The sequence below is a fragment of the Rhinopithecus bieti genome, unplaced genomic scaffold (assembly GCF_001698545.2).
Source record: "Rhinopithecus bieti isolate Rb0 unplaced genomic scaffold, ASM169854v2 scaffold_62788, whole genome shotgun sequence".
Classification (NCBI taxonomy): Eukaryota; Metazoa; Chordata; class Mammalia; order Primates; family Cercopithecidae; genus Rhinopithecus; species Rhinopithecus bieti.
This window is the reverse complement of record NW_016823884.1, coordinates 268,209-292,017: the sequence shown is the minus strand read 5'-3', so window position 1 is coordinate 292,017 and position 23,809 is coordinate 268,209. Positions and strand designations below refer to the sequence as shown.

The 23,809-nt window shown below is 38.8% G+C and overlaps 1 protein-coding gene and 1 long non-coding RNA gene across 2 annotated transcripts in view; both read right to left on the bottom strand.

The window, feature by feature from the left end:
- The window catches only part of CPE (carboxypeptidase E), a 116,277-nt gene extending 107,299 nt beyond the window's left edge, over positions 1–8,978 (bottom strand). Inside the window, exon 1 of the mRNA XM_017861956.1 lies at positions 8,192–8,978. Within this exon, the coding sequence (XP_017717445.1) occupies positions 8,192–8,498 (307 nt within the window). The 5' untranslated portion in view covers positions 8,499–8,978. The remainder of the gene's footprint in view (positions 1–8,191) is intronic.
- A 9,681-nt stretch (positions 8,979–18,659) lies between these two features.
- LOC108521936 (uncharacterized) overlaps positions 18,660–23,809 on the bottom strand; it is a 30,545-nt gene continuing 25,395 nt past the window's right edge. The window contains exon 5 of the long non-coding RNA XR_001883318.1: positions 18,660–18,785. This is a non-coding gene — a long non-coding RNA (uncharacterized LOC108521936). The remainder of the gene's footprint in view (positions 18,786–23,809) is intronic.

Below are 23,809 nucleotides of genomic sequence, written 5' to 3'. Positions count from 1 at the left end.
ACCTGTAAGTCTAGATAGTATTTTAGTCTATTTAGCTACACAGTATCATTCATTATATATCTATGTAATAGTATTCACATGAGATTTATCTATATATGTATTTTTATGGCTTTAGCATTTTCCCAAAACTGAATTTTACTCTTGAGAAAATACATGTAGCAGCTGATTTCTCTTTCTGTGAGCTGTATAAAGGTCTTGTTGATTTTGTGGAGTTAATGCAGTTTCCAAAAGTGCATTAACTTAATTCCCCTGATGCTGGTTATGTTGAAAATCTGGCTTAACATTTACTGAGTTCCCACAATGAATAAGACTGGTTTCCTCTAGTAAACTTAAAGAAAAAAACTCTGTACTGAACAATGTCAAGATCTGAGACAAGTGAAAATGTTTCAGTAGGACTGTTGTACTTTAAAATCAGATGTCCAACACTGCACCTAAAACATAAAAAGGACAAAAAGTATTTCATTTTGCAAATGTCTTGAACGTTTTCAATAGTTTCCCCTACAGATATTGCCTTTGTGTTTGCTACATTAAGAATAGAATAGAGAAACCTTCAACCCCTGCATCATATGCAGCAGGCATTTTGCAGAATCAAGTAACGTATCCACTGGTTATACAGCATGCAATATAAGCTCAATGTGTGTGAAAGAGTGAATCCAAAGCAAATAATGAAATAACACATTTCAAGAAATACAATGGCATTGCCTCAAAGGGTGACCAGCAGGTAAGTAAAATGGCAAGGACATAGTAGGTATTCATTAAATACTACCTAAATTACATTAAAATTATTAGTTCTATTTTAAAAGGCCTATATTTTCATCTTGGAAAGTTAATTTCAGCGTGGAATGACACACAGCAATATTTTACAATAGTTATGAAGAAAGGTAAAAGTAAAAGGAAAATGAAAACCTGGAGATGCATATCTTCTGTGTTAAAAACAAGCACACAGTCCTTAGTTTGCAACACTCGGGTCTCATGCAGAGTTTTTAAAGGTCAAAATTTTACTAAATAAATGCTTACCAATTATCTTAAAATGTTTATTTAACACTTAAAAAGCAGTTTAACTTTCTAAAATGTCTGAAGACTCTTCTCTTCCAAAAGGAAGAGAGCCCTTTACTAATCCAGTTACATGAGACAACAAACACAGCAAGTTCAGCACTGAAACTTGAAAAGACATGTAATTCACGTAGGTGTATTTCTCCATTATGCAAAACTGGATTCAGCGCACACAAAAAATAAGCATATGCAAAAGAGAAGTACCATCTCTATCCTTTCTTGTTATCACACTTCTGGCATGCTAATATGCATGATGTCAACATCGACCAACATGGCTTTGTTTTATGATATGCATTTTTGCCTATTTGAGAAACTTCATTTATTCAAAAATATTCACTGAGTGGCCACTATGTCCCAAGCATAATACTAGACATTTGGGATGAAAAACTATATATATAAACAAAATACAATCCCAGAGCACAAGAAGCTACAGGAGCTATAGGAGTTTCTTATAGTCCGGGATTGTATTTTGTCTATATATTTATCCCATGTAGACCAACAATGGAAAATGCCATAATGAGGTAATAATAATTGTTGCCACATATTGAACTAAGAACTTTGTATTTACCACCTCATTTAATCATCACATTATTGTCATTTCATAGGTGACGAATTTGGGAGATAGAGAGAAGTTAATTGACTTGCCCAGGGACACTCAGCTAAAAATAAGAAGCCTCGGGATTTGAGCTCAAGTCCCCTGACATCAAAGTCCACACTGTAATTCTTTACATGACAGCTCTCCAAAGAAATATGGAAGCATAAAGAAAGAGCCCCAGCAGGGGTAAGAAAGTTAGGGAGCGGGGAGAAAGGAGGTTTCAAAGAGCTTTTGCTTCTGCTGAGACTGTAAAAGACTAAGTTAGTCAGGACCTGAGCAGTTTCATCATAAATTCTTTAGGAAAATAGGTCGGATTGCCAATGAAAATGTTGATATTGCCCTAGATTTATTTGGCTACCTAAAGAAACAACCATAAAGACATTCTCAAATACTGTCGCACGCTTTGCTCCTATTGAGTGACGCTTGCTTGATTCAAGCTTGCTTGATGATTATTGTTCATCATCATGTCAAACTGAAGAAAAGCAAGAATGTCCCACATTTTAAAATTGATAAAAGGCAAACAGGCAGGGTGTAGTGGCTCACACCTGTAGTCCCAGCTATTCAGGAGGGTGAGAAGGGAGACACCTTGAGCCCTAGAGTTCAAGGCTGCAATGAGCCATGATCGTGCCACTTCACTCCAGCCTGGGTGACACAGCAAGACCCCATCTCCAAAAAAAAAGCAAACATTTGTGAACAAAAAACAGTGAGAAGAGGGAAAAAGTCCTTCAGGGCTATCAACTAGGCCTGTGCAACAGCATCCTAAGAGGAAAGAATTTGGCAGGATTGGTGGAGGCAGATCTCACATGGCAATGCAGCCAAGAGTGCCTACTCTAAATGACCGTAAAGGGCATGGAGCACAGTTTCCAGACCAACTGAAAGTAAAAAAAGAATATTTACAAATTAGCGTTTCTTCTTCATAACTAGATGTAAGCAGCTCCATGAAATGTATTTCTATATACTACACTACTTTGGCCTCACAGCAATCCTGTGAGTTCTGAGTTCTTAACGTATTCCCATTTCATACACAAGGAAAAGAGGTGAACAAAAGTTAAAAGCATGAAGCTATTTAACAATAAAAAAGAAGAATTGTGAGGCATTTATGTAACTTTAATCATTTTCATCAAAAGGATTTGTCCTTTTCAGCTCCATGAGACAGGGAGAGAAAAAAGCAAACAAACAAAATTATTTCTCCTCTGCCTCATTGCCTCAGAATCATGCTCTGATTCTAAGCATAACTTAAAAGCCTACTCTACATAAACCACTATACTAGCTGTTTATGGAGGAAAAAAATGGAAAACATATGTTCCCTACCCCTGAAGAGCTCCCTGGATGAGGCCCTCTGCTGAAGAATTGCCAAATGAATCATTTTTTTCTTTGTTCTACATCCAGTCTCACATGACAAATGAATCTTGAACACTATGATAAAGAATGATAATGGGCTAATGTGTTTCTCATGCTAGTGTAACACTAGTTCCAAGATAGGCTGCCTTTTTTATTGTTGCTGTCGTTGTTGTTGTTGTTATTTTGTTTCTGAGATAGGGTCTCCTCTGTCGCCCAGGCTGGAGTGCAGTGGTATGATCATGGCTAACTGTAACCTCAAACTCCTGGGCTCAATCGCCCTCCCAAGCCTCCCAAGTAGCTGGGACTACAGGCAAATGCTACCATGCCCAGCTAATTCTATTTTTTTGTAGAGACAGGATCTCATGATGTTGCCTAGGCAGAACTCGAACTCCTAGCCTTAAGCATTCCTCCCGCCTCAACCAGGTGTGAGCCACCATACCAGGCCTCCTTTTTTTATAAAAAAAAAAAAAAAAAAAAAAAAAGGGAGAGAAGGAAATCCCATGGTAAAAGGCTGGCAAATCTTATATAGTATGCATCTACCTTGGAGATTTGAAACATACATTAGCCTATTAAGAGCTCTGTAAAGTCTTCCAATATACAAACCTGCTTATCTTTGTTTACATAATACCTATCAAACCATGCTGAATATATGTTCTATGAAATATACTTTGAGAAAAGCTGGGTTAATGTGTCACCCCTTACAAGAGCTATTTCGTATTTCTTAATAATATTTAGAAATAGGATTTCACCCTTATGGTAAGCCGGTAACGGAGTTACTAGCAAATGAGTCATCTGCCACCTCTCAAATCGGTTGTCACAGAAAGCTGCCTCTTTTGTCTAAGCAAAGGCTATCATGTAGGGGCAAGCCCAACTTGCCTTCTCTTCCATTAACCAATCACAAGTCAATCAAGAACATCACTTCTGGCAAAAGCTGTGTTGACTCATTCAGGTCTAAAAATAACTCTTGACCATGTGTGGTAGGTCTAGATTCTTCTCTAGGATCTAACATGTATCCTCACGAATTTTAAGGTGTTATTTAGTTGTAATCATTTGCCACTAATACATACTAATCTGCTATAAAGAGAGGCCAGACAAATAATAAAAACCCCCACTTCTCTTTTTCAAGTTGTGTGGAAACTTTGCCAGCATTAAACGTTCCATCACAATATTTGGCAAATGCATACTGGCATTTATACACTTTAAATTTTAACAGATTCAGAGAGGAATACGTCCAAAATAATCATTCCAGCCTTTGAGAAAGAAAAATCCTGCTCTAAAGAATGTTTTTGAGATAGCGTTTTAGCTATAAATCAGATTTACTTCCCAAAAGCAATCTTGAACTACATGTAAAAGAAACAGTGTTTTAAGCAAATTAATCTTAACTCATATTTAACTCTGGGTGGAGTGGTCTGGGAACACAGAATCCATTAGTTAGACTCAAGTTAACAAAGGTTTCTTTTATGAGTACTGTATTTCGATGATGGATATATATGCCTAGGAAGGCATATGTTTGGGTTGGAATACATGAGTCCTTAAGCATGGAAATAAGAAAAAATTATAAAATATAAGTAAAAGGAAAGAAAAATGGGAAAATGACCATGCCCAGCAGGTATGATATCTAATGGGGACAGATCTGAGCACTTAGAATCAGCCCCTAGCCTAGTCTAAGCTCATTCTTCATCCCAGTTCCAAATGGGCCACAAACACTAACTCCCAGTGTAGAGGAAACCCATCTGGGGTACAGACTTAACAATGTCTGAGGAGATGAGACCAATGACAGGACCATTTGTGATTCTGCTCATTGAAATTGGCTGCTACTCACAACCCTCTTTCAACAGATTCTTGCAGACCTCAGAAGTGATACAAAATGATGACTGAGATCCAACATTCAGCTGGTCAACAATCAAGCTGATTCCTAAGATGTCATCACAGAATAGGTTTGGCTATTCCTCGATGACCAATTCAAAATGCAATTTGCTTTGCCATTTGATGAATTCAAACGTTGAACATCTTGCAAAGAGAGCCATTTTCAGAAGATAAGCTCAACTACACCCCATGTACTGTACCAAGCATGTATAAAGATCACTTCTTTCTGCTCAGGAAGAGAGCTAATTGTATCAACAAACATTTCTGTCCAAAAACTGCTAGTCTAACTAAGTAAACGTCTAGCTTGCCGATTCCACCACAAGAAAGGGCTTTATGTGGGTACTGTGTTTTATTTCATTGGAGTTCTTCTGTTACGACAACTAAATCCTTAGAAATCCACTATTTTTTTTTAATGCTCAGGAAAATAATCTAGATTAAGAAAGCTTATCAACAAATCTGACACCTCTCTTGCTGGAAAATAAAACGAATGTGAGCCACTTCACCTCAAAATTTCAGTCAAGTAAACACATTTGTTAAGTTCAATATTATTTCCTAAAGCTGAATCAGAAATGTTATTTCAAACCAAAAAATAAGGTTCTTAAAAGGTGAAAATAGTTAAGGCAGTTGGCCCTTTTTCAAAAGCAGGGGTCCTAGTGAAGACAGATATCTATACCAGCTATTTTGGAATTTGTCAATGTCAACAAACTGTACAGTTCCTGTCTTTTGTCATCTATTCTTCAATAATCCAGTCTCCCTGACCTGTTGACCCTACTGTCTTTTTCTCCAGTCCTCCTAAAGCCAGTCTTGCAGCCTCACATACCTTTATGCTGTTCTTCAAGCTCCCAATTCTCTATTCCCCTCAGGGCAAGGGACTATCTTCTGTGTTATCTTCTATGGGCTATGCAGAGGCACAACTCATAGAGGCCTGGTCCACCTTGAGTACACAGGTGCTCAAAAAAAAAAACACACTGAATGAACCCACTTGTACCTCAGAATAAGTATAATATTCCTTTTTACTTCTTAAAATAGTTTAATCTAAAAGAAACTGAAAGGCCATCTAAGAATGGTGAACATTTTCCTTTATCCAAATGTACTTGAAGTTAATTCACACAAGCACCATCAAACCTGTACACTGATCAGATCTCTACATTTACTAGTCTCCTGAAGATTTCTAATCTATTTGACCCTCATAAAAGGTGACGGAGGCGGATATCACCCTTGTAGTTTTGTTAGTGTTGGTTTATAATAGTTTATTTCTACTTTTAAAAATACAAGGGACATAGACATGTTGTATTCTATTAGTAATACCATAGACTTAGAGTCTCCTTCATTTAAAAAGGAATTGTAAAGTATATATTATACAACACTTCCAAGTTTGTCTCTGTGAGAGGAATTCAATCAATGTATTTTGTATGTATGAGGAATTAAACATTTTATTTTAATTCACTGTTATGCAGCTATTGATGGATTCATTTTTTCCATACTGCATATTCAGTATTTTTCCATAATGTAGATTATTTCATAATGTAGATTCAAGCCCGCTGTGTGCCAAACATGAGCTGGGTTCTGGAGTCAGGGTCCCCACTTCACAAAGCTTGCAATCTAAAAGAAGGATTTGCAAACCTTGATGAACTATATATTCCAGATACTTAAGCAAAGGAATCATTGTTTTCATTTTCTAAAGCATATCACATTCTAAGAGTAATACCACTTTAAAATTTTATTTTCAAATTTGAAACAACAAAAAGTTAAACATTAGCTTTCATATAATCTCTCTGAAGTAACAGTGCAAAAAACTCTGGGATCAATCTACAAAATAGAGTAACAAAGGGTTTTCATTAAGAAGGCAGCAGGAGAGTCACAAATACTTACATTAGCTTTAACTGTGCCTAGGATGTCTTGGCTTTGGTTATTGGATTTAGCTGAAAATCAGTTATCACATTTAAAATTTTTCCCTATCTTCAGATAACGGTATGAAACTAAGTTTCAAAATGTCCAATCCTACATGCTGAATCCTGCCAGATAGAGTAGTTAATATTAAATGTTTTCTAGGATCTGATCTTAGAATTTTGACAGCAAACTTATACAAACCTTTTTTCTTATATTATTTGAAGGTAAGAAATATTTCCTGAAGATTTATTCTTGATCAACCTATCTACTATACATTTGAAGATCAAAATGTCTATTGATCACCTATTTTAATCTTTGCTCAGTTTGGTTCTTATGTATCATTATAAAACTATTCTGACCCTTCAATGAGAATTTTTAGCCTACTGTTCTTGCTTGCTTTGTCATTAAACAAAAATTAAGCATCCCAGGCTGATATCATTAGCACAGATTACTTTAGCCATACCTTGATTATCAGAAGACCAGGCCCAAATTATTTCCTAAGCAGAAACATAATGAAAAAAAGTCCCAAGAACATTTTTAAATACCTCTTTATTAATACTAAATGCATCACAATTAACATAAATCAAAACGTGCTTTAACATACTCCTAGGAAAGATGAATACAGACGGTTATTTGGGAACATCAGTTGGAATAAAGACCCCATCACAAACTATTCATCTCAAACGGTTATAGCATAGAAAATGGAATACTCCTTTTCCCTTGGAAAGGCCTTGTGCAGTTTCAAAATCTGAACGTCAGTCAGAAACCACTTTTCACCCCGGTAGGAGGAGGGGGGCCGATGTGTCTGCATACACCACCACCCCAGATTGGCAATATCCCTAAGATTCCCCGAGCATCCACAGCAGCGAGTGTACCTAATACTTATGCACACACAGGTAGAGATGGGTACACAGAGCCAATAAACTGGTCCTCTGGAAATTAGAGAAAAAATGATAAATGACTCGTTCTCCTTGCCTCTAAATCACTGCCTTCTGCATCTTATCTTTCTACTCATGTCAGCACGGAAGACCAACCCTCCTTGCTGGGGACTCGCAATCATTCCTTTGGTTTTTTCACACAGCAAAGTGAGAAGGACCGCTGGGGATGCGTGCGTCAGGATTTGTTTTTTCCATATTGCTACCCCCCACCCCCCGCCACCCCAGCCTCCCAAAGCCTATACTCACTAGAGGGTGGGCTAAGGTCTGGGAAGATGGGCTTGGGGTTGAGCGGATGGGACGGAAAAGCAGAAATTGGGCCCCTGGCACTCTAAGTCGGGTTCCTCCCCATTTCCATCCCTCCCTCCACTTCCCACCTTCCACCTTAGATACCTTTTACCAAGAAGTCCCCTGGGCCCATCCCTCCCTCCTTCCCCCACACCAGCAGTCCCACCCTCTGCCGCCCGCCCTCCGGGATGCCCCCAAGGCTGTCAGGGGGCAGCACCCTTACCAGGCTCATGGACGCCAGGGTTGTCGGATAGCTCGATGACCAGGAGCTCCCGGCCCTCGAAGCTGCGCCCCACCGTGTAAATCCTGCTGATGGCGGTGCACTGCAGCCACACGGACACGAGCGCCTCGCGCAGCTCGGGGTAGCGGTGGTACTCGAAGGAGATGCCGTCCTCCTGCTGCAGCCGCCGGCGCCGCCTCATGCCGGCCGCGGGAGCCCCGGGCTCCTGGGCTTCGGCGCCCAGGAGCCACCCGCAGGCAGCCAGTGCCCCGCACAGAGCCAGCAGCGCGCGGCCCCCTCGCCCGGCCATCGCTGCGCTCCGCCGCCGCCGGCCGTGCCTTCCTACGCGGGCGGCCTCTTTTGTCTGCCCGGACCTGGGCTTAGCCGGCCGGCGCTGCTGGGGGCGGCGGCAAGTTCCGCACTAGCTTCCACTCGCCTCACCTTCCCCGGTTGAATGAGTGTCAGCCCGCGCACTGGGGCCACCCAGAGGAGAGGGGCGAAGCCGCGGCTCCGCGGGCTGCACTACTGGCCGCGGAGCCCAGGGGAGCTGCAGGAGAAACCACTGCGAGGAGGGGGCCGGCGGAGAGCGAGACGGGCCGGCGTGGATTTGGGAGGGCTGCTGGCGTTATTTATTGGCTCGGAACCACGTCAACAGCCAAATGGCGTCCGGGACGACGCAGGTGAAATGACAGCTAAGGTCTGGGGTTCGGGAACGTTACTGTCATTGAGACACCCATGACCCACCCACGTCACTGCGTATGGAAAAAATATTCTTGTATTGTTACTGGAGCCTTTTAAAGGGACATCTATTCCAAGCCTACCAGTTTCCATCTTGATGCACCAAGAATTAGAGAATATTCCAGAAAAAAAGGAAGTATTGGCAGCCACTTGCCATCTCCTGATGCGTCTTTCATAACTGTATCAAGAGTCCACACACAAACCCAAGAGTTGGGTTTTCATTTCTTGGAAGGTCTTGCTGGAAATCAGAACATTAAGTGCTTTGATTCAGAGATTTAAGAGAATAGAAATGCTTTCTTCCAATTTGTAGATAACTGTCCTTAATTGCATTTATGCACGTTCCTAGATTCTTCCAGAAAACAAACAGACGAAACAGATAAGGCAATGTCATGTGGCTGTGCCTGCACCAGCCCTCCTCTGTAATACTATGGGGAAAATAAAATACAACTCTGCTGATGCTTTAGACAAAGGATTTAGTTTGGCATTAAGATTAAATCCTGTTAAGAAAACTCTGATAATGACATGACACCTCCATTCCTTTTGCAAAGCTATTGTAAAAATAAAACATCATTTACAGCTTTAAATACCCACCCCTTAGTCAGGATTTATATTCCTGGAGCAATGTCTGGAGCAGATGTTACTCTAAAAAGGCCGCTGTTTGGAATCAGGGACAGCGCACATCTAAATAAATAAATAATCCATTGGGTATTGCAACCAAGCAGGAAAAGTGGACGCCATGCGGATAATTTTTCATGTTAGGCTTTTTTTTGTTTGTTTTTCTAAACTTGCTCATTCTTCACCTGTTTAACAGTGTGTTGCACATAATAAAAAATTTACCTGGAAAAAGAGTTAGATATTTAAGTCACTTTATTGGATCAATAAGTAAAAGCACAGACATGGTTGGTAAGGTGCTGCTGGAGGGGCTGGCTTCAAACACCCCCATGTACATTGACTACAGCAGCATGGATCTTCTCTTTTTTTCTTTTTTCTTTTTTTTCTTTTTTTTTTTTTTTTTTTTTTGCGTTTTGGGGAAGAAAAAGCTGTCCTGTAAACACATTGGCACTCAAGTTGATTTTGATGTGGATCCAGGCCATTTTTTTTTTCCCTGTCAATGTAGGCAGAGCTAAAAATTGTATATCTTCCACTATGACCAGCCTGTGTTTGATTACATGGTCCAGAAGTTTGAAATCAAACTTATAATTATATTTCTAAAATCATGCCCAAAACAGCAACCTTGGAAGCCTAGAAAAAAAAATTGAGTAGCTAAAACCAAATAACTTCAGAAGTAGGAGGTTAAGATTTTCATGTTAGCAATTTAGAGTAACCACACTAATTTGTGGCTAGGTGGGGCATACTGACTAGTAACTACACACATAAACATGTTTTTCATTGAAGTCCTGTGTTGTTCCTCTGCTGTCTCTTTGAACAAAGGATATGCTTTCTATTTTCTACAAAATAAAAAATTTTGGAATGAAAACTTGGTCTGAATTTCTGGGCTATTTTAGGTGTAGGTCAGCTGTACCAACTTTACTGGCATATGTATTACTTGTTAGTGGCTTCATAGGCAATTATACAAAAGATTATATATCCACCCTGATTGCTGGATAAAAAAATTTTATTTTGAAGAAAAAAAGTTTTAATGTGTAAAATCATGCCTACTATGTGGTCTCACTTGCTGGGGGTGGGGATCTTTTACAGCTTAGTTGTTTGTTTCCCTAATATATAAAATAAAAGGTTTGGATTATTCACTCTCTAACGTTTGCTTGCAACAGAATCATGTAGAGAGCTTATAGAATGTGCAAATTATTAAGCCCCCACCAATTCATCAGGTCTGGGGTGGGTTTCAGGTACTAACAAGCTTCTAGGTTTTAAAAAGAAGACCAGTCATTTCTGATTTTGATGTTTGATTGACAAAGACATTTTGAGAAATAATATACTGTAGGTTTCCTACTGTCTCTTTCAGACCTAAAATGCTATTATTCTGGAAATTTTCTTTTTGAAGTAAATTCCTGCTCATTTGATAAATGGTAGCACTCCTCTCATATTATTGATCATGCCACATACACCAAGGCATCAGTTCAAATGAACTAAAATTTGGTCTTTGAATTTCTGAGCTATTTTAGGTATAGGGCAGCTGTACCAACTTTACTGGCACATGTATTACTTGTTTGTGGCTTCATAGGAAATTACGCAAAAGATTATATACCCATCCCGATTACTGGATTTAAAAAAATATTGTATGCCAAGTCTTTAATGTGTTTGTGTACACATAGTTAAATTTAGTATGCAATCTCCATTTCAAATCATGTACACACATGCACACACAAGAAACAAAAAGAGAAAGAAAGAGCTGCTTTTTCTTCATGTCATTATAGGCATCCATAAGAACATATTTAAACTCCCTAAGTCTCCCTCCACACCTTGCTTCACCTCTATTATCTTTAAATTAAGAAACTATCTTTTTCTGTATGAATAATATTTTATTTCCTTCTTTCAAAGCCCTTCCTAAAATTCATCTAATTCATAAAAATTCTGTGAACATATAGCTCTATACTCATCCTGTTGTGTACTGGTAAATGTCAGCTGTCTGGAGGGAAAAATCTGATTTAGAATGTTTACTAATTTCCATGGTTTAAATATTCCCACCATGGCTGATTTCAAACTACCAAAGTTGCATCACTGCATACAGTGTTAGGAAGAAGTATGCAGTAGCATGACATCATATAGTGTTGTGATGGGACAATTCTTTATACTCCTCCTTTGCAAGTGCTGAAACTTAATTTCTTCCATCTGAGTGTAGGCAGGACTTAGTGGTTTTCTCATGAACATAACACAGCAAAAGTAATGAGATGATCTTCTAAAATTAGGTTATTAAAAGGACTACAGCTCCCATCTTAACTGCTCTCTCATGTTTCTGTGTGTGCTCTCTCCCCACCAACCCCTCTGCCTCTCCCTCTCTCTCTCCCTCCCTTCCTCCCCTCAGTCCCCCATCACTCCATCACTTGTCTTGGGGAAGTTGTCTGCCATATTGTGGAGAGGCTCATATAGCGAGGAACTGAGGCATCTGGCAAACAGCCGAAGAGAAACTGGCATCCTTAGTCTAGCAGTCAGTTAAGAACTGAGATCTGTCAACAACCATGTGGGTGGGCAGGGGCAGATCTCAGCTCCACCTGAGCCTCAAGGGGACTCCATCTCTGACATCTGACATCTCTGAGGTTTATTACAGCCGCATTAGAGACTCTGAGCCAGAACCACCCACCACTAATACATACATCTCCCCCATACAGATACAACAGACATAAATAACCTCAAGAACATCAAGGATAGGGTGACATCAGCAAGATAGCAGAATAGGAAGTTCCAGCCCTCATTCCCCAACAGAAACACAGATTTAACAGTGATATAAGTAACAAATTAGCTTTATAAGAAGTTCAGGATTAAGTTAAGAAATTTCAGTGCCCCAGACAAACAAAAAAATAACAGCCACACTGAAACAGATAAGAGAAGCTATTTCACTTTACCTGCTAGTACAACTCAGCACTAGAGAGATTACAATCCTTTCCTGGTGTGGGGAGGGCAGGGGATAGAGAGTAGGGTGAGCATCCAACATTTCTGGCCTTTCAGTACACCCCCAAGGGACTTGCTTCTGTTATGCCTCTTACAGAGTGCTTAAAGATATAGCATAGTACAGATGCCTGGGAAAGCTAGGAGAATGGGCACCTTCCCGTGGCTGGCAAGGCTCTGAGACCTGTAGAAGGCATAGAACTGAGGCCTCTCCTTCAGGAAAGAAGGAGGAGTGGATCATGACTCTAATGTCCTGAGCCTTTCAGTGAGCTCCCTGAAGAGCTAGTTTCTATCTCATCTCGTATGGAGCACAGATGAGACTGACATGGGAACCAGAGAAGGCAAGAGATTGCTAGTGCTGAAAAGAAAAGAAAGGAAAAGAAAAAAGAAAAGGAAAAAAAATAAAAGAAAAGAATAAGACTGAACACCTGGGTCAGGACCTAGGAACAAGACCCAGAAATTCTACCTGGGCTATCTTGCCCAATCAAAGTCAGTTCATTAAGACTGGAGAACATGTCATTAAGACATGGATGTCACCTGTAAAGACATCAATGCAAAGCTACAAGTAACACAAAAAATCAGGAAAATAAAACACAATCGAAAGAACAAAATAAATATCCAATAACAGGCCCTTAAGAAAATGGAGATCTATGAATTGTCTGACAAAGAATTCAAAATAATCATCTTAAAGTAGCTCAGCAAGTTACAAGAGAACCCAGATAGACAACTAAACAAAATGAGGAAAATAATACATTAAATAAACAAGAATATTGTGAAGAAATAGAAAAGATAAAGAACCAAATGGAAATTCTGGAGTGCAAGAATGCAATAATGGAAATAAGAAATTATCATAAGGGTTTAACAGCAGATTTGATCAAACAGAAGAATTAGTCAACTCCAAGACAGGTCATTTGAGATTATCCAGTCAGAGAAGCAAAAAGAAAAAAAAATCAAAAAGAGTGAAGAGAGTCTAAGGGAATTATCAAACACCACCAAGTGAACAAATATATTGACTATAGGTGTCCAGAAGGAGAAGAGAGAGAGAAAGAGACATGGAAACTATATAGAAAATACACACAATAGATAAAGAAAAAGAAATAAATACATACATGCAAAAGAAAAAATAAGGGAATCAAAGCATATCACCACAAAAAATCAGCAAAAAAAAAAAAAGGAAAACAGCAAGAGAGGAAAAGAGATACAAAAGAACTACAAAACAGAAAACAACAAAATACCAATAGTTAATCCTTACCTACCGATAATGTAAATGTAAATGGATTAAATGCTCCAATAAAAGTTCATAGAATAGCTGAATGGATTTTAAAAAAAAAACAAAGAAACCAAAAAAAAGAAAACAATAACTATGTGCCGTAAGCGGGAGACATTCTTTAGAATCAAAGACACACATAGGCTAAAAGTAAAGAGATGGAAAAAGATATTCCATGCAAATGATAACCAAAAGAGATCAAGGATAACTATAATCATATCAAATAAAATAGAATTTAAGTCAGAAACTGTCATAGAAGGTCCCCATTATTTAATGATGAAAGGGACAAATCATCAAGAAGATGGAACAATTAAAAATGCATATGCTCCCAACATTAGAGCACCAAAATATGTAAAGCAAACATTGACAGGCTTGAAGGAAAAATAGAGAATAACACAATAAAACAGGAGATTTCCTACCCTACTTTCAATAATTGATAGAACATTCAGACAGAAAATCAATAAGGAAACATAAGACTTGAACAACACTATACACCAAATGGACCTAAAAGACATATACATAACATTCCACTCAATAGCAGCAAAATTCATTCCTCTCAAGTGCACACAGAACAGTCTCAAATTCACATGTGATCACATGTTAGGCTATAAAATAAGTCTCAACAAATTTAAGATTGATATCATACTAAATATCTTTTCTGATCACAATGAAATGAAACTAGAAATCAAAAACAAAAGGAAAACTGGAAAATTCACAAATATGTGGAAGTTAAACATCACACATTTAAATAACCATTGGGTCGAAGAAGAAATCAAAAGACAAATTAAAAGATATTTCAAGGGCCGGGCATGGTGGCTCATGCCTGTAATCTCAGCACTTTGCAAGGCCAAGGTGGGTGGACCACCTGAGGTAAGGAGTTCAAGACCAGCCTGACCAACATGGTGAAACCCCGTCTCTACTAAAAATACAAAATTAGCTGGGCGTGGTGGTGCATGCCTGTAATCCCAATTATTTGGGAGTCTGAGGCAGGAGAAGCACTTGAACCTAGGAGGCAGAGGTTGCAGTGAACCGAGATCATGCCATTGCACTCCAGCCTAGCACAAGAGCAAAACTCTGTCTCAAAAAAAAAAAAAAGATATTTCAAGACAAGTGAATACACAATATACAAAAATTTATGGGATGCAGCAGAAGCAGTACTAAGAGAGAAGTTTATAGTAATGAACATGCATGGTAAAAAAGAAAAAAAAGGGCTCAAATAAACAACCTAACATTACATTTCAAGAAGCCAGGGAAAGAATAACAAACTAAGTTCAAAGCTAGCATAAGAAGTAATAAATATTACAGCAAATATAAATAAAATAGAATATAGAAAAAATAGAAAAAAAATCAACCATACTGAATTTCTAAGAAAAACAAAACAGACAAATCTTTAACTAAAATAACTAAGAAAATGAGAAAATACTCAAATAAAATCATAAATGGAAGCAGTGATATTAAAATAAATGCCACAGAAATAGAGAATCATGAGACTATTATGAACAACAATATGTCAACAAATTGGATAACCTAGAAGAAATGGATAAATTCTTAAAAACATACAACCTACCAAGACTTAATCAAGAAGAGAAAAAAATGTCTAAACAGACAAATAAAAATAAGGTTCAATAATGTAAAACCTCTCTACATTGAAACAGACAAAATGAGGATCAATAATTTAAAACCTTTCAACAACGAAAAGTAAAGAGCTTCACCAGTGAATTCTACCAAATATTTAAAGAATAATTAACATTAGTCTTTCTTAAACTATTCAAAATAATTAATAAAAGAGATATTTCAAAATTTATTCTATAAGGCCAGCAATACCTTGATACCAAAGCCAGACAAAAAACACTGCAAGAAAGGAAAACTACAGGTCAATATTCCTGATGAATGTAATTGGAAAATTCTCATCTCAATAAAGGCAATAAAAGCTTTGACAAAATTCAAAACCATTCCATAAAAAATAAAAAATAAAAAAAAACTTCTAACAAACTAGATATAGAAGGAATTTACCTCAACATTAATAAAGGCTACATATGAAAAGCTCGCAGCTAACATAATATTCAATGGTGAAAAACTGAAAAGTTTTCTTCAAAAATCAGGAAGAAGGGAAGGATACCTACTCTCACCACTTGTATTCAACATAGTACTGGAAGTCTTACCCAGAGCAATTAGGTAAGTGAGAGAAATAAAAGCCATCTAAATTGGAAAGGAAGAAATAAAATTGTCTCTGTGTGCAGATGACATTATCTTATATGTAGAAAATTCTAAAGACTCACAAGGAAAGTGTTTTGAACCATAAACAAATATAGTAAAGTTGCAGAATACAAAAATCAGCATACAAAAAAATCGGTTGCATTTCTATATACTAACAATGGACTACCCAAAAAGGAAATTAAGAAAACAGTCCCATTTTGGGAATAAAAATAAGAATAAAATACTTAGGAATAAAGTCAACCAAGAAGACGAAAAACTTGTACAGTGAAACTAAAGAAGACACAAACAAATGCAGAGATATCCTGTGTTCATAGATGGCAAGACAGTAATTTTTAGATGTCTACACTACCAAAACAATGTACAAAGTCCATGTAATCTCTATCAAAATCTCAATGGCATTTTGTAGAAATAGAAAAAAATTCTAAAATTCATATGGATCCACAAAATACCTCAAATAACCAAAGTAATCTTGAGCAAGAAGAGCAAAGCTGGAATATTCATACTTCCTAATTTTAAAATACATTATAAAGCTGCGGTAATTAATGCAGTATAGTGCTGTCATTAAAACACACACATACATCAACAGGTAGAGATCCCAGAAATAAACCCAGGTATATAAAGTCAGCTAATCAACAAGAATGCCAAGAATACACTGTGGAGAAGAGATAGTCTCTTCAACAAATAATGCTAGGAAAACTGGATATCTACATGCAAAAGAATGAAATTGGACCCTTGTCTTACACTATACACAAAAGTCAACACAGAATGAATTGTGTTGTAAACTATAATATTCCTAGAAAGAAACATAGGGAAAAATCTTCATGCCATTGGTCCAGGCGATGATTTCTCGGATATGACAACAAAAGCACCAGCAAAAAAGCTAAATTAGAGAGATGGGACTACATCAAACTAAAAAGCTTCTGCACAGCAAAAGATATAATCAACAGAGTGAAATGGCAACCTACAGAATGGAAGAAAATGTTTGCAAATCATATGTCTGATAAAATATTCATATCTGAAATATATAAGGAACGCATACAAATCAATAGCAAAAAAAACAAAGAATCTGATTTAAAATAGGTAAAGGAATTGAATGGACATTTCTTCCAAGACAACATGCAAATCACCATCGGGTATATTAAAAAATCTTAACATCATTAATCATCAGAGAAATGCAAATCAACCACGATGAGTTATCATCTCATACCTGTTACGATGGCTACTGTAAAAAAAAAAAAAATTACAATGTTGGCAAAGATGTGAAGAAATTGGAATCCTTGTACACTGTTGTGGGAATGTGAGGTGATGTACCTGCTAAGGAAAACAGTATGGTAGTTCCTCAAAAAACATAAACATGGAATTAACATATGATACAGTGATCTCACTTCCAGGTATATATCCAAAAGAATTGAAAACAGAATCTTAAAGAGATACAAGCACTCTTATATTCATTGTAGCATTATTCACAATAATCAAGATATGGAAACAACCTCCCATGTCCATGGACAGATGAACGGATAAAGCAAATGTGGTACATGCATACAATAGTATGTATTCAGCCTTTAAAAAATAAAATTTTGCAATACATGTCATGAATGATCCTAGAGGATCATAGAAAAACATACACTGCATGATTACACTTCTGTAAGACATCTAAAATAAACAAACTCATAGGAACAGAGAGGAGGATGTTTGCCAGTGGCTGGGACAAGGAGGAAACCCGGAGTTACTATTCAATGGCATAAAGTTTCATTCATGCAAGATGAGTAAGCTCTGGAGATCTACTGTTCAACACTGCCCAACATTGTGCTTATGGTTAACAAAACTGTACTATGCACTTAAAATTTTAAAAGAGTAGGTCCCAGCCAGGTGTGGTGGCCCATGCCTATAATCCCAACACTTTGGGAGGCCGAGGCGGGTGGATCATTTGAGGTCAGGAGATCACGACCAGCATGACCAACGTGGTGAAACCCCATCTCTACTAAAAAATAAAAAAAAAAAATTAGCCGGGCGTGGTGGCGGGCACCTGTAGTCCCAGCTACTCAGGAGGTTGAGGCAGGAAAATCACTTGAACCTAGGAGGCAGAGGTTGCAGTGAGCTGAGATCGTGCCGCTGCCCTCCAGCCTGGGCGACTGAGCGAGACTCCATCTCAAAAAAAAAATAAAAAGAAAAGGAAAAGAAAAACAGTAGATCTCATGTTAAGTGCTTATACATTAGTTGATTAATTAAAATTATTTTAATGATAATACTAGGCTGTCACTAGCCTCTTTGACTGTAAAGCTATTTGTCCCATAGCACAAATCAAAGCAGAGCATTAACTTGCATCAGTAGTTACTGTTTTCTCCATGGCTATACTACCCTAAAAAAAAAATTTTTTTTTAATATAAAAGAGAGTTTCACTTAAAATTGTTCTTGATGAAATAGTAAAAATTATTGATTTTACTGAGTCTCTACCCTTGGAAGAAAAAAGAATATAGAAGATAAATATGGCAACATAGAAGTGATAAGTTTGTGTGTTTATTATGTTTGTTTTTAACATAATCAGTTCAATTGCAAGTTTATATCATTTACATTATTTTTTAAATAATGGCTCTGTTCAAAAAGTGATGCACGACATTCCTTTAATTTTAACATTTGGCTCTTTCAACTGGTATGAGCTGGCTTCAGCAGACCACTGTATATCCATCTCTAGTCTTCATTACTCACTCATCTGCACTCCCTTCTTCTGTAGCTGGCCCTCCTCTATAGTGCCTTGTAAAGGTAGTATTGTGTCGTCACTCCGTTTTCATGAACTGTCTGCATTAGGATCACCTGGAGAGCATGATCATATTCCAGATCAATTCGATCCATTTTGCAGGGAATGGGGACTTGGAAATCTGCATTGGAGTAAGTGGTTACGTTGCCCCAAACATGCACACTTCTAATGGTGATTCTCATGGACACAAGGTTGCAGGAACAATGGTTCAAGAGTTTGACAGAACAGCATTTTTTATTTTTGTTTTTATTTTTGACCAGAGTTTTTTAATACCAGGTCTACTTGTTTTGGAAGATTACTCAATGACTTCATCTGAACAGGAGGCTACACTGCGAGCATTCCATTAAATGTTTATTCAAAAAATAATGCCTGTCAATGGGTAGGCACAGCACCTAACACAGGAGAAGTGCTCAGTAAATGGAAACCTTCTGTGCCCCTTCACCCCTTGCTGGGGCAGACTCTCCAATTACACAGCCTCTTACCCGCCACTGCAGTGTCCTGTCCAGGTCTTGTTGTTCCAGAATTCTTTCATCTACTTTCTGAACTCCAAACACAAATGCCTGCCCCTCCCTGTTAAGCACCTAAGGAATTCTCCTAGCCAGCCTACACTGAAGCAGCTCCTCACCAACATTCTGAAGCATATGGATGGATGTCTAGGTCCCCTGACCATTTCTGGCCAGTGCTCCAGCAGGGATCATGATTCTGTCACCGCTGGATTCTATGCATAGGGAGAGTCAGGCAGGTATGTCACCAAATATTTATGCCACTATTACTCGTGCTTGTGTAATTAATTAAAAATGAGGTATATTGGTAAGTATGAGAGTAGAAAAAAGTTGAATGTTTTGGAAACACTTGAAGTTTAAAAACGGAATCAGCTATGGATGAGAACACTGTAGTAGACTAAGGAAAACAAAATTTCTAAAATTCTACCCTTAGATTTGTTGAAAACTTATCACTCCTCTTTTGAGAAACTAAAACTGGGAATGATAGAAAATGAATTATGAATGTGATATTTTCAAGAAAAATGAAAGAAACTTCAAGTCAATGGTGCCATATGCATAGAAAAGGTCTTGATCTTATATCCAACAATAAACAGATGAACCAGTATGACTTATGTTTCAAGTTAAAATAATCAAAATTGTTCTTGTATGCTTCATTTTTAAAAAACAATTATCTTCTTTAACTGTTTTTTTTTCCCCCATTAATCAACCCACTATATGTTCCAGTCGCATCAGTCAAGAGGGTAGATATGTACCAGACCAAACAGGTAATGCAAGTGACATTCTGAACATGCCACTTGAATCAGTGGGACAGTACTCCATCTACAAGGTGTGACCACCTGAATATTTAATTCCCAATTCAAATGTGGTCTGAAGGGCTTATTTTGCTTTTTAGAATTATTATTATTATTATTATTATTATTATTATTATTTTGAGATAGAGTCTCGCTCTGTCACCCAGGCTGGAGTGTAGTGGTGCCATCTTGGCTCACTGCAAGCTCCATCTCTTGGGTTCACGCCATTCTCCTGCCTCAGCCTCCCGAGTAGCTGGGACTACAGGCGCCCGCCACCATTTGTACTGGTTTGCGCAAGGGGGTCCCGCTATGTTGCACAGGCTGGCCTTAAATTGCTAGCCTTGAACTGCTGGTCTCATGCAATCCTCTTGCATCAGCTACTGCTGTGACCACAGGCACGTGCCACCACACCCGGCATTGTTATTCTACAACTCCACCCTGTACCAATTTCTCTATATTCTAGTGACCACCCCAGTATCAGCAACCTCCCAGCAGCACTGCCCAACAAAAATACAATATGAACCACATATGTAATTTTACATTTTATATTAAATAGTAGCCATGTTAAAAAAAATTTAAAAGGAGCAGGTGAAATTAATTTTAGTAATGTTTCATTCAATGTATTCTAATTATTATTATTTCTACTTATAATCAGTATAAAATATATGAATGAGGTCTTTTCATACTGTCTTGAAAATTCATTGTGTAATTTACATCACAGCACATTGCAGAGAGACTAGCCATATTTCAAGTGCTCAGTAACAACATGCGGCTAGTGACAACTCTATTGAACACCTGACAAATCTTGCTCCTGTTATAGTCCCATCTGTTATAATCATTGCTTTTGCTTTACCTTCACAGTTATTCCTTGATGCAGCCTCTGGTTATTTCTTGCCTGGACTATGATAACACCTTCCCCTTGAGATTACTCTTCTCCATCACTGGTTAATCTCATTTCTAATCTTGCTGCCAAAATCACATTCTCCACTATTCACCTTAACTGCACTATCTAGGATTCTGTCATGTCATCACTCAGTGGATCAAAACAAAGCCAGGATCTTCTTCCTCAAAGAATTTGATTACAGAGGCCTAGGCAATCTTACTTTTTATATTTCCTCCTGCTTCTTTCACAACCTCATTTTATCTCTCAAGCTATTATTTCAAATTTCTGCAACCACCACGCCCCTCCAAAGGAAATCACTGGGTAACATGACATAACGTATCAGAGCACTCAGGCTTGGAGCTCAAGCTGCCTAGGTTCAAAACTTGCATCTGTTGCTTCCTACCTCTGTGACTACAGCAAAGTTATTTACATCTTCATGAGGAACCAGGTGGCTTCAGGGAAACAGATTCTGAAATGGAGGTTTCCATGCAAGAGGTTTACTAGGGAGTGCCCATGAGGTCAAGCCCACTGGAAAGGAAGGGAAGGAAGCAGGATTGGGCTGAGGGAGAAGTTCAGCTGCCGTGCAGTCTCAGGAAAGGCCTCAGTCGAACCCATGCTTGTATCTACACCGTCCTTACCTCCTAAGCTGGCTTTCTTCCTCCCCAGGCCAACTCCATCTCCAAGACTCTGTTTCTATCGTCTTCTTCTCCATCAGAAAGTCTTCCTCTCTCCTATACTTTCAGGTCCTCTTTCTCTCCTTGAACTTTCTCATTACATGAATCTTTCCTACCCTTTATAAAAAAGTGAAATCCTCACTTGAGTCCACTTTCCTCGGGAACCAAACACCTCAACTTTCTCAGGTCTCATTCGCTCTTTATTCAACGTCTACTCTGTGGGTTCCAGTCATGTAATAAAACTTCATATTCACTGATTATTTACTGCGTGTGAGGCATTACACTAAGCACTCTATGCATAGTATCTTAATAAATCCACATGTGCACATTAGAAAGTGATTGTCCGGGTCTTCCTTCAGGAATTAAGGGCTATTGCTTCAGCAAATGGATGTGCTCTCATCAGAGGGCCTCAGCTGTCTGCCTGTTTGCGGGATGGCCTTAGCTGAGAAGAGTCTAAGACCACACTACACCGCCTTCCCAGGTAGCCTACATCCAGCAGTTGTTCATTTTACAGTATATGTACATTACACGCAGCAGCATAAAGGCCAAATGTCCTCACCCATGCTCAGAGCAACTCTCAAGAGTCAACACAGCCTCAGAGCACCCAATGGGTTCAACTGAGGCCTTTCTTGAGACTGCCTTGCAGCTCAACTTCTCCTTCTGCCCAATCCTGCTTCCTTCCCTTCCTTTCCACTGGTGTTGGTCTCATGAGCACTCCCTAGTAAACCTCCTGCATGGTAAACTCCATCTCAGGATCCATTTCCCTGGAGCCCAGCTGGTTCCTTATGATGATATAAATAACTGCTATAGTCACAGAGGTAGGAAGCAACAGATGCCTGTTTTGAACCTGGGCGGTCTGACCCCTGTTGCGGGAAGTCAGGGACCCCGAACGGAGGGACTGGCTGAAGCCGCGGCAGAAGAACATAAATTGTGAAGATTTCATGGACATTTATTAGGTCCCCAAATTAATACTTCCATAATTTCTTATACTTGTCTTTACTGTAATCTCTGAACATAAATTGTGAAGATTTCATGGACACTTATCACTTCCCCAATCAATACCCTTGTGTTTTCCTATGCCTGTCTTTACTTTAATCTCTGAATCCCGTCATCTTCTTCGTAAGCTGAGGAGGATGAATGTTGCTTCAGGACTGTGTGATTGCATCAACTGCACAAATTGTTTGTAGAGCATGTGTGTTTGAACAATATAAAATCTGGGCTTCTTAAAAAAGAACAGGATAACAGCGATGTTCAGGGAACAAGGGAGGTAACTTTGAGCTGGCCGCTGGTGAGCCGGACAGAACAGAGCTATATTTCTCCTCTTTCATAAGCAAATAGGAGAAATATCACTGAATTCTTTTTCTCAGCAAGGAACATCCCTGAGAAAGAGAATGCACCCTGAAGGTAGGCCTATAAACGGCCCCTTTGGAGCATGTGTCGTCTTTTACGGTCGAAGCCCAAGGGATGAAATAAGCCCCGGTCTCCTTTAGCGTTCCCAGGGTTATTAGGAGGAGGAAAATTCCCACCTAATAAATTGTGGTCAGACAGGTTACCTGCTCTCAAACCCTGTTTCCTGATAAGCTGTTATCAATGACAATGCGTCCCGGAAACTTCATTAGCAATTTTAATTTCACCTTATCTGGTGGTCCTGTGCTCTCGCCCTGCCTCCATTTGCTTTGTGATATTTTATTACCTTGTGAAGTACGTGATCTCTGTGACCCACACCCTATTCGTGCACTCCCTCCCCTTTTGAAAATCGCTAATAAAAACTTGCTGGTTTTACCACTCGGGGAACATCACGGATCTTGCCGACATGTGACCCAGCTTTAAATTTCTCTCTCATGCTTTTTCCCTTTATTTCTCAACCCAGCGGAGGCACTTAGGAAATAGAAAAGAACCCACGTTAAACATCGGGAGTGGGTTCTCCTGATAGACCCCCCAAACCTGAGTGCCCTGATCCACTATGCTGTGTTATCAAGTGATTTCCTAAAGGGCCACCTATTGAATGATTTCAATTCTAATTTTACTGGCGCACTCTGCTGCATTTAATACTAAATGCAGTATCAAATGTTTCTTCCTTCCTTGAAACCTTCTCTTCCCTTGGCTTTGGTGTCTGCACAACTTGCTAGTAGGAACTTTATGACCCTCCTGGATTTCCTCAGGGCTCCACACTTGGCCCATTGTTTTGCTCCCTCTTCGCATGTGGAGGGTGACCTCATCCACCCTCAT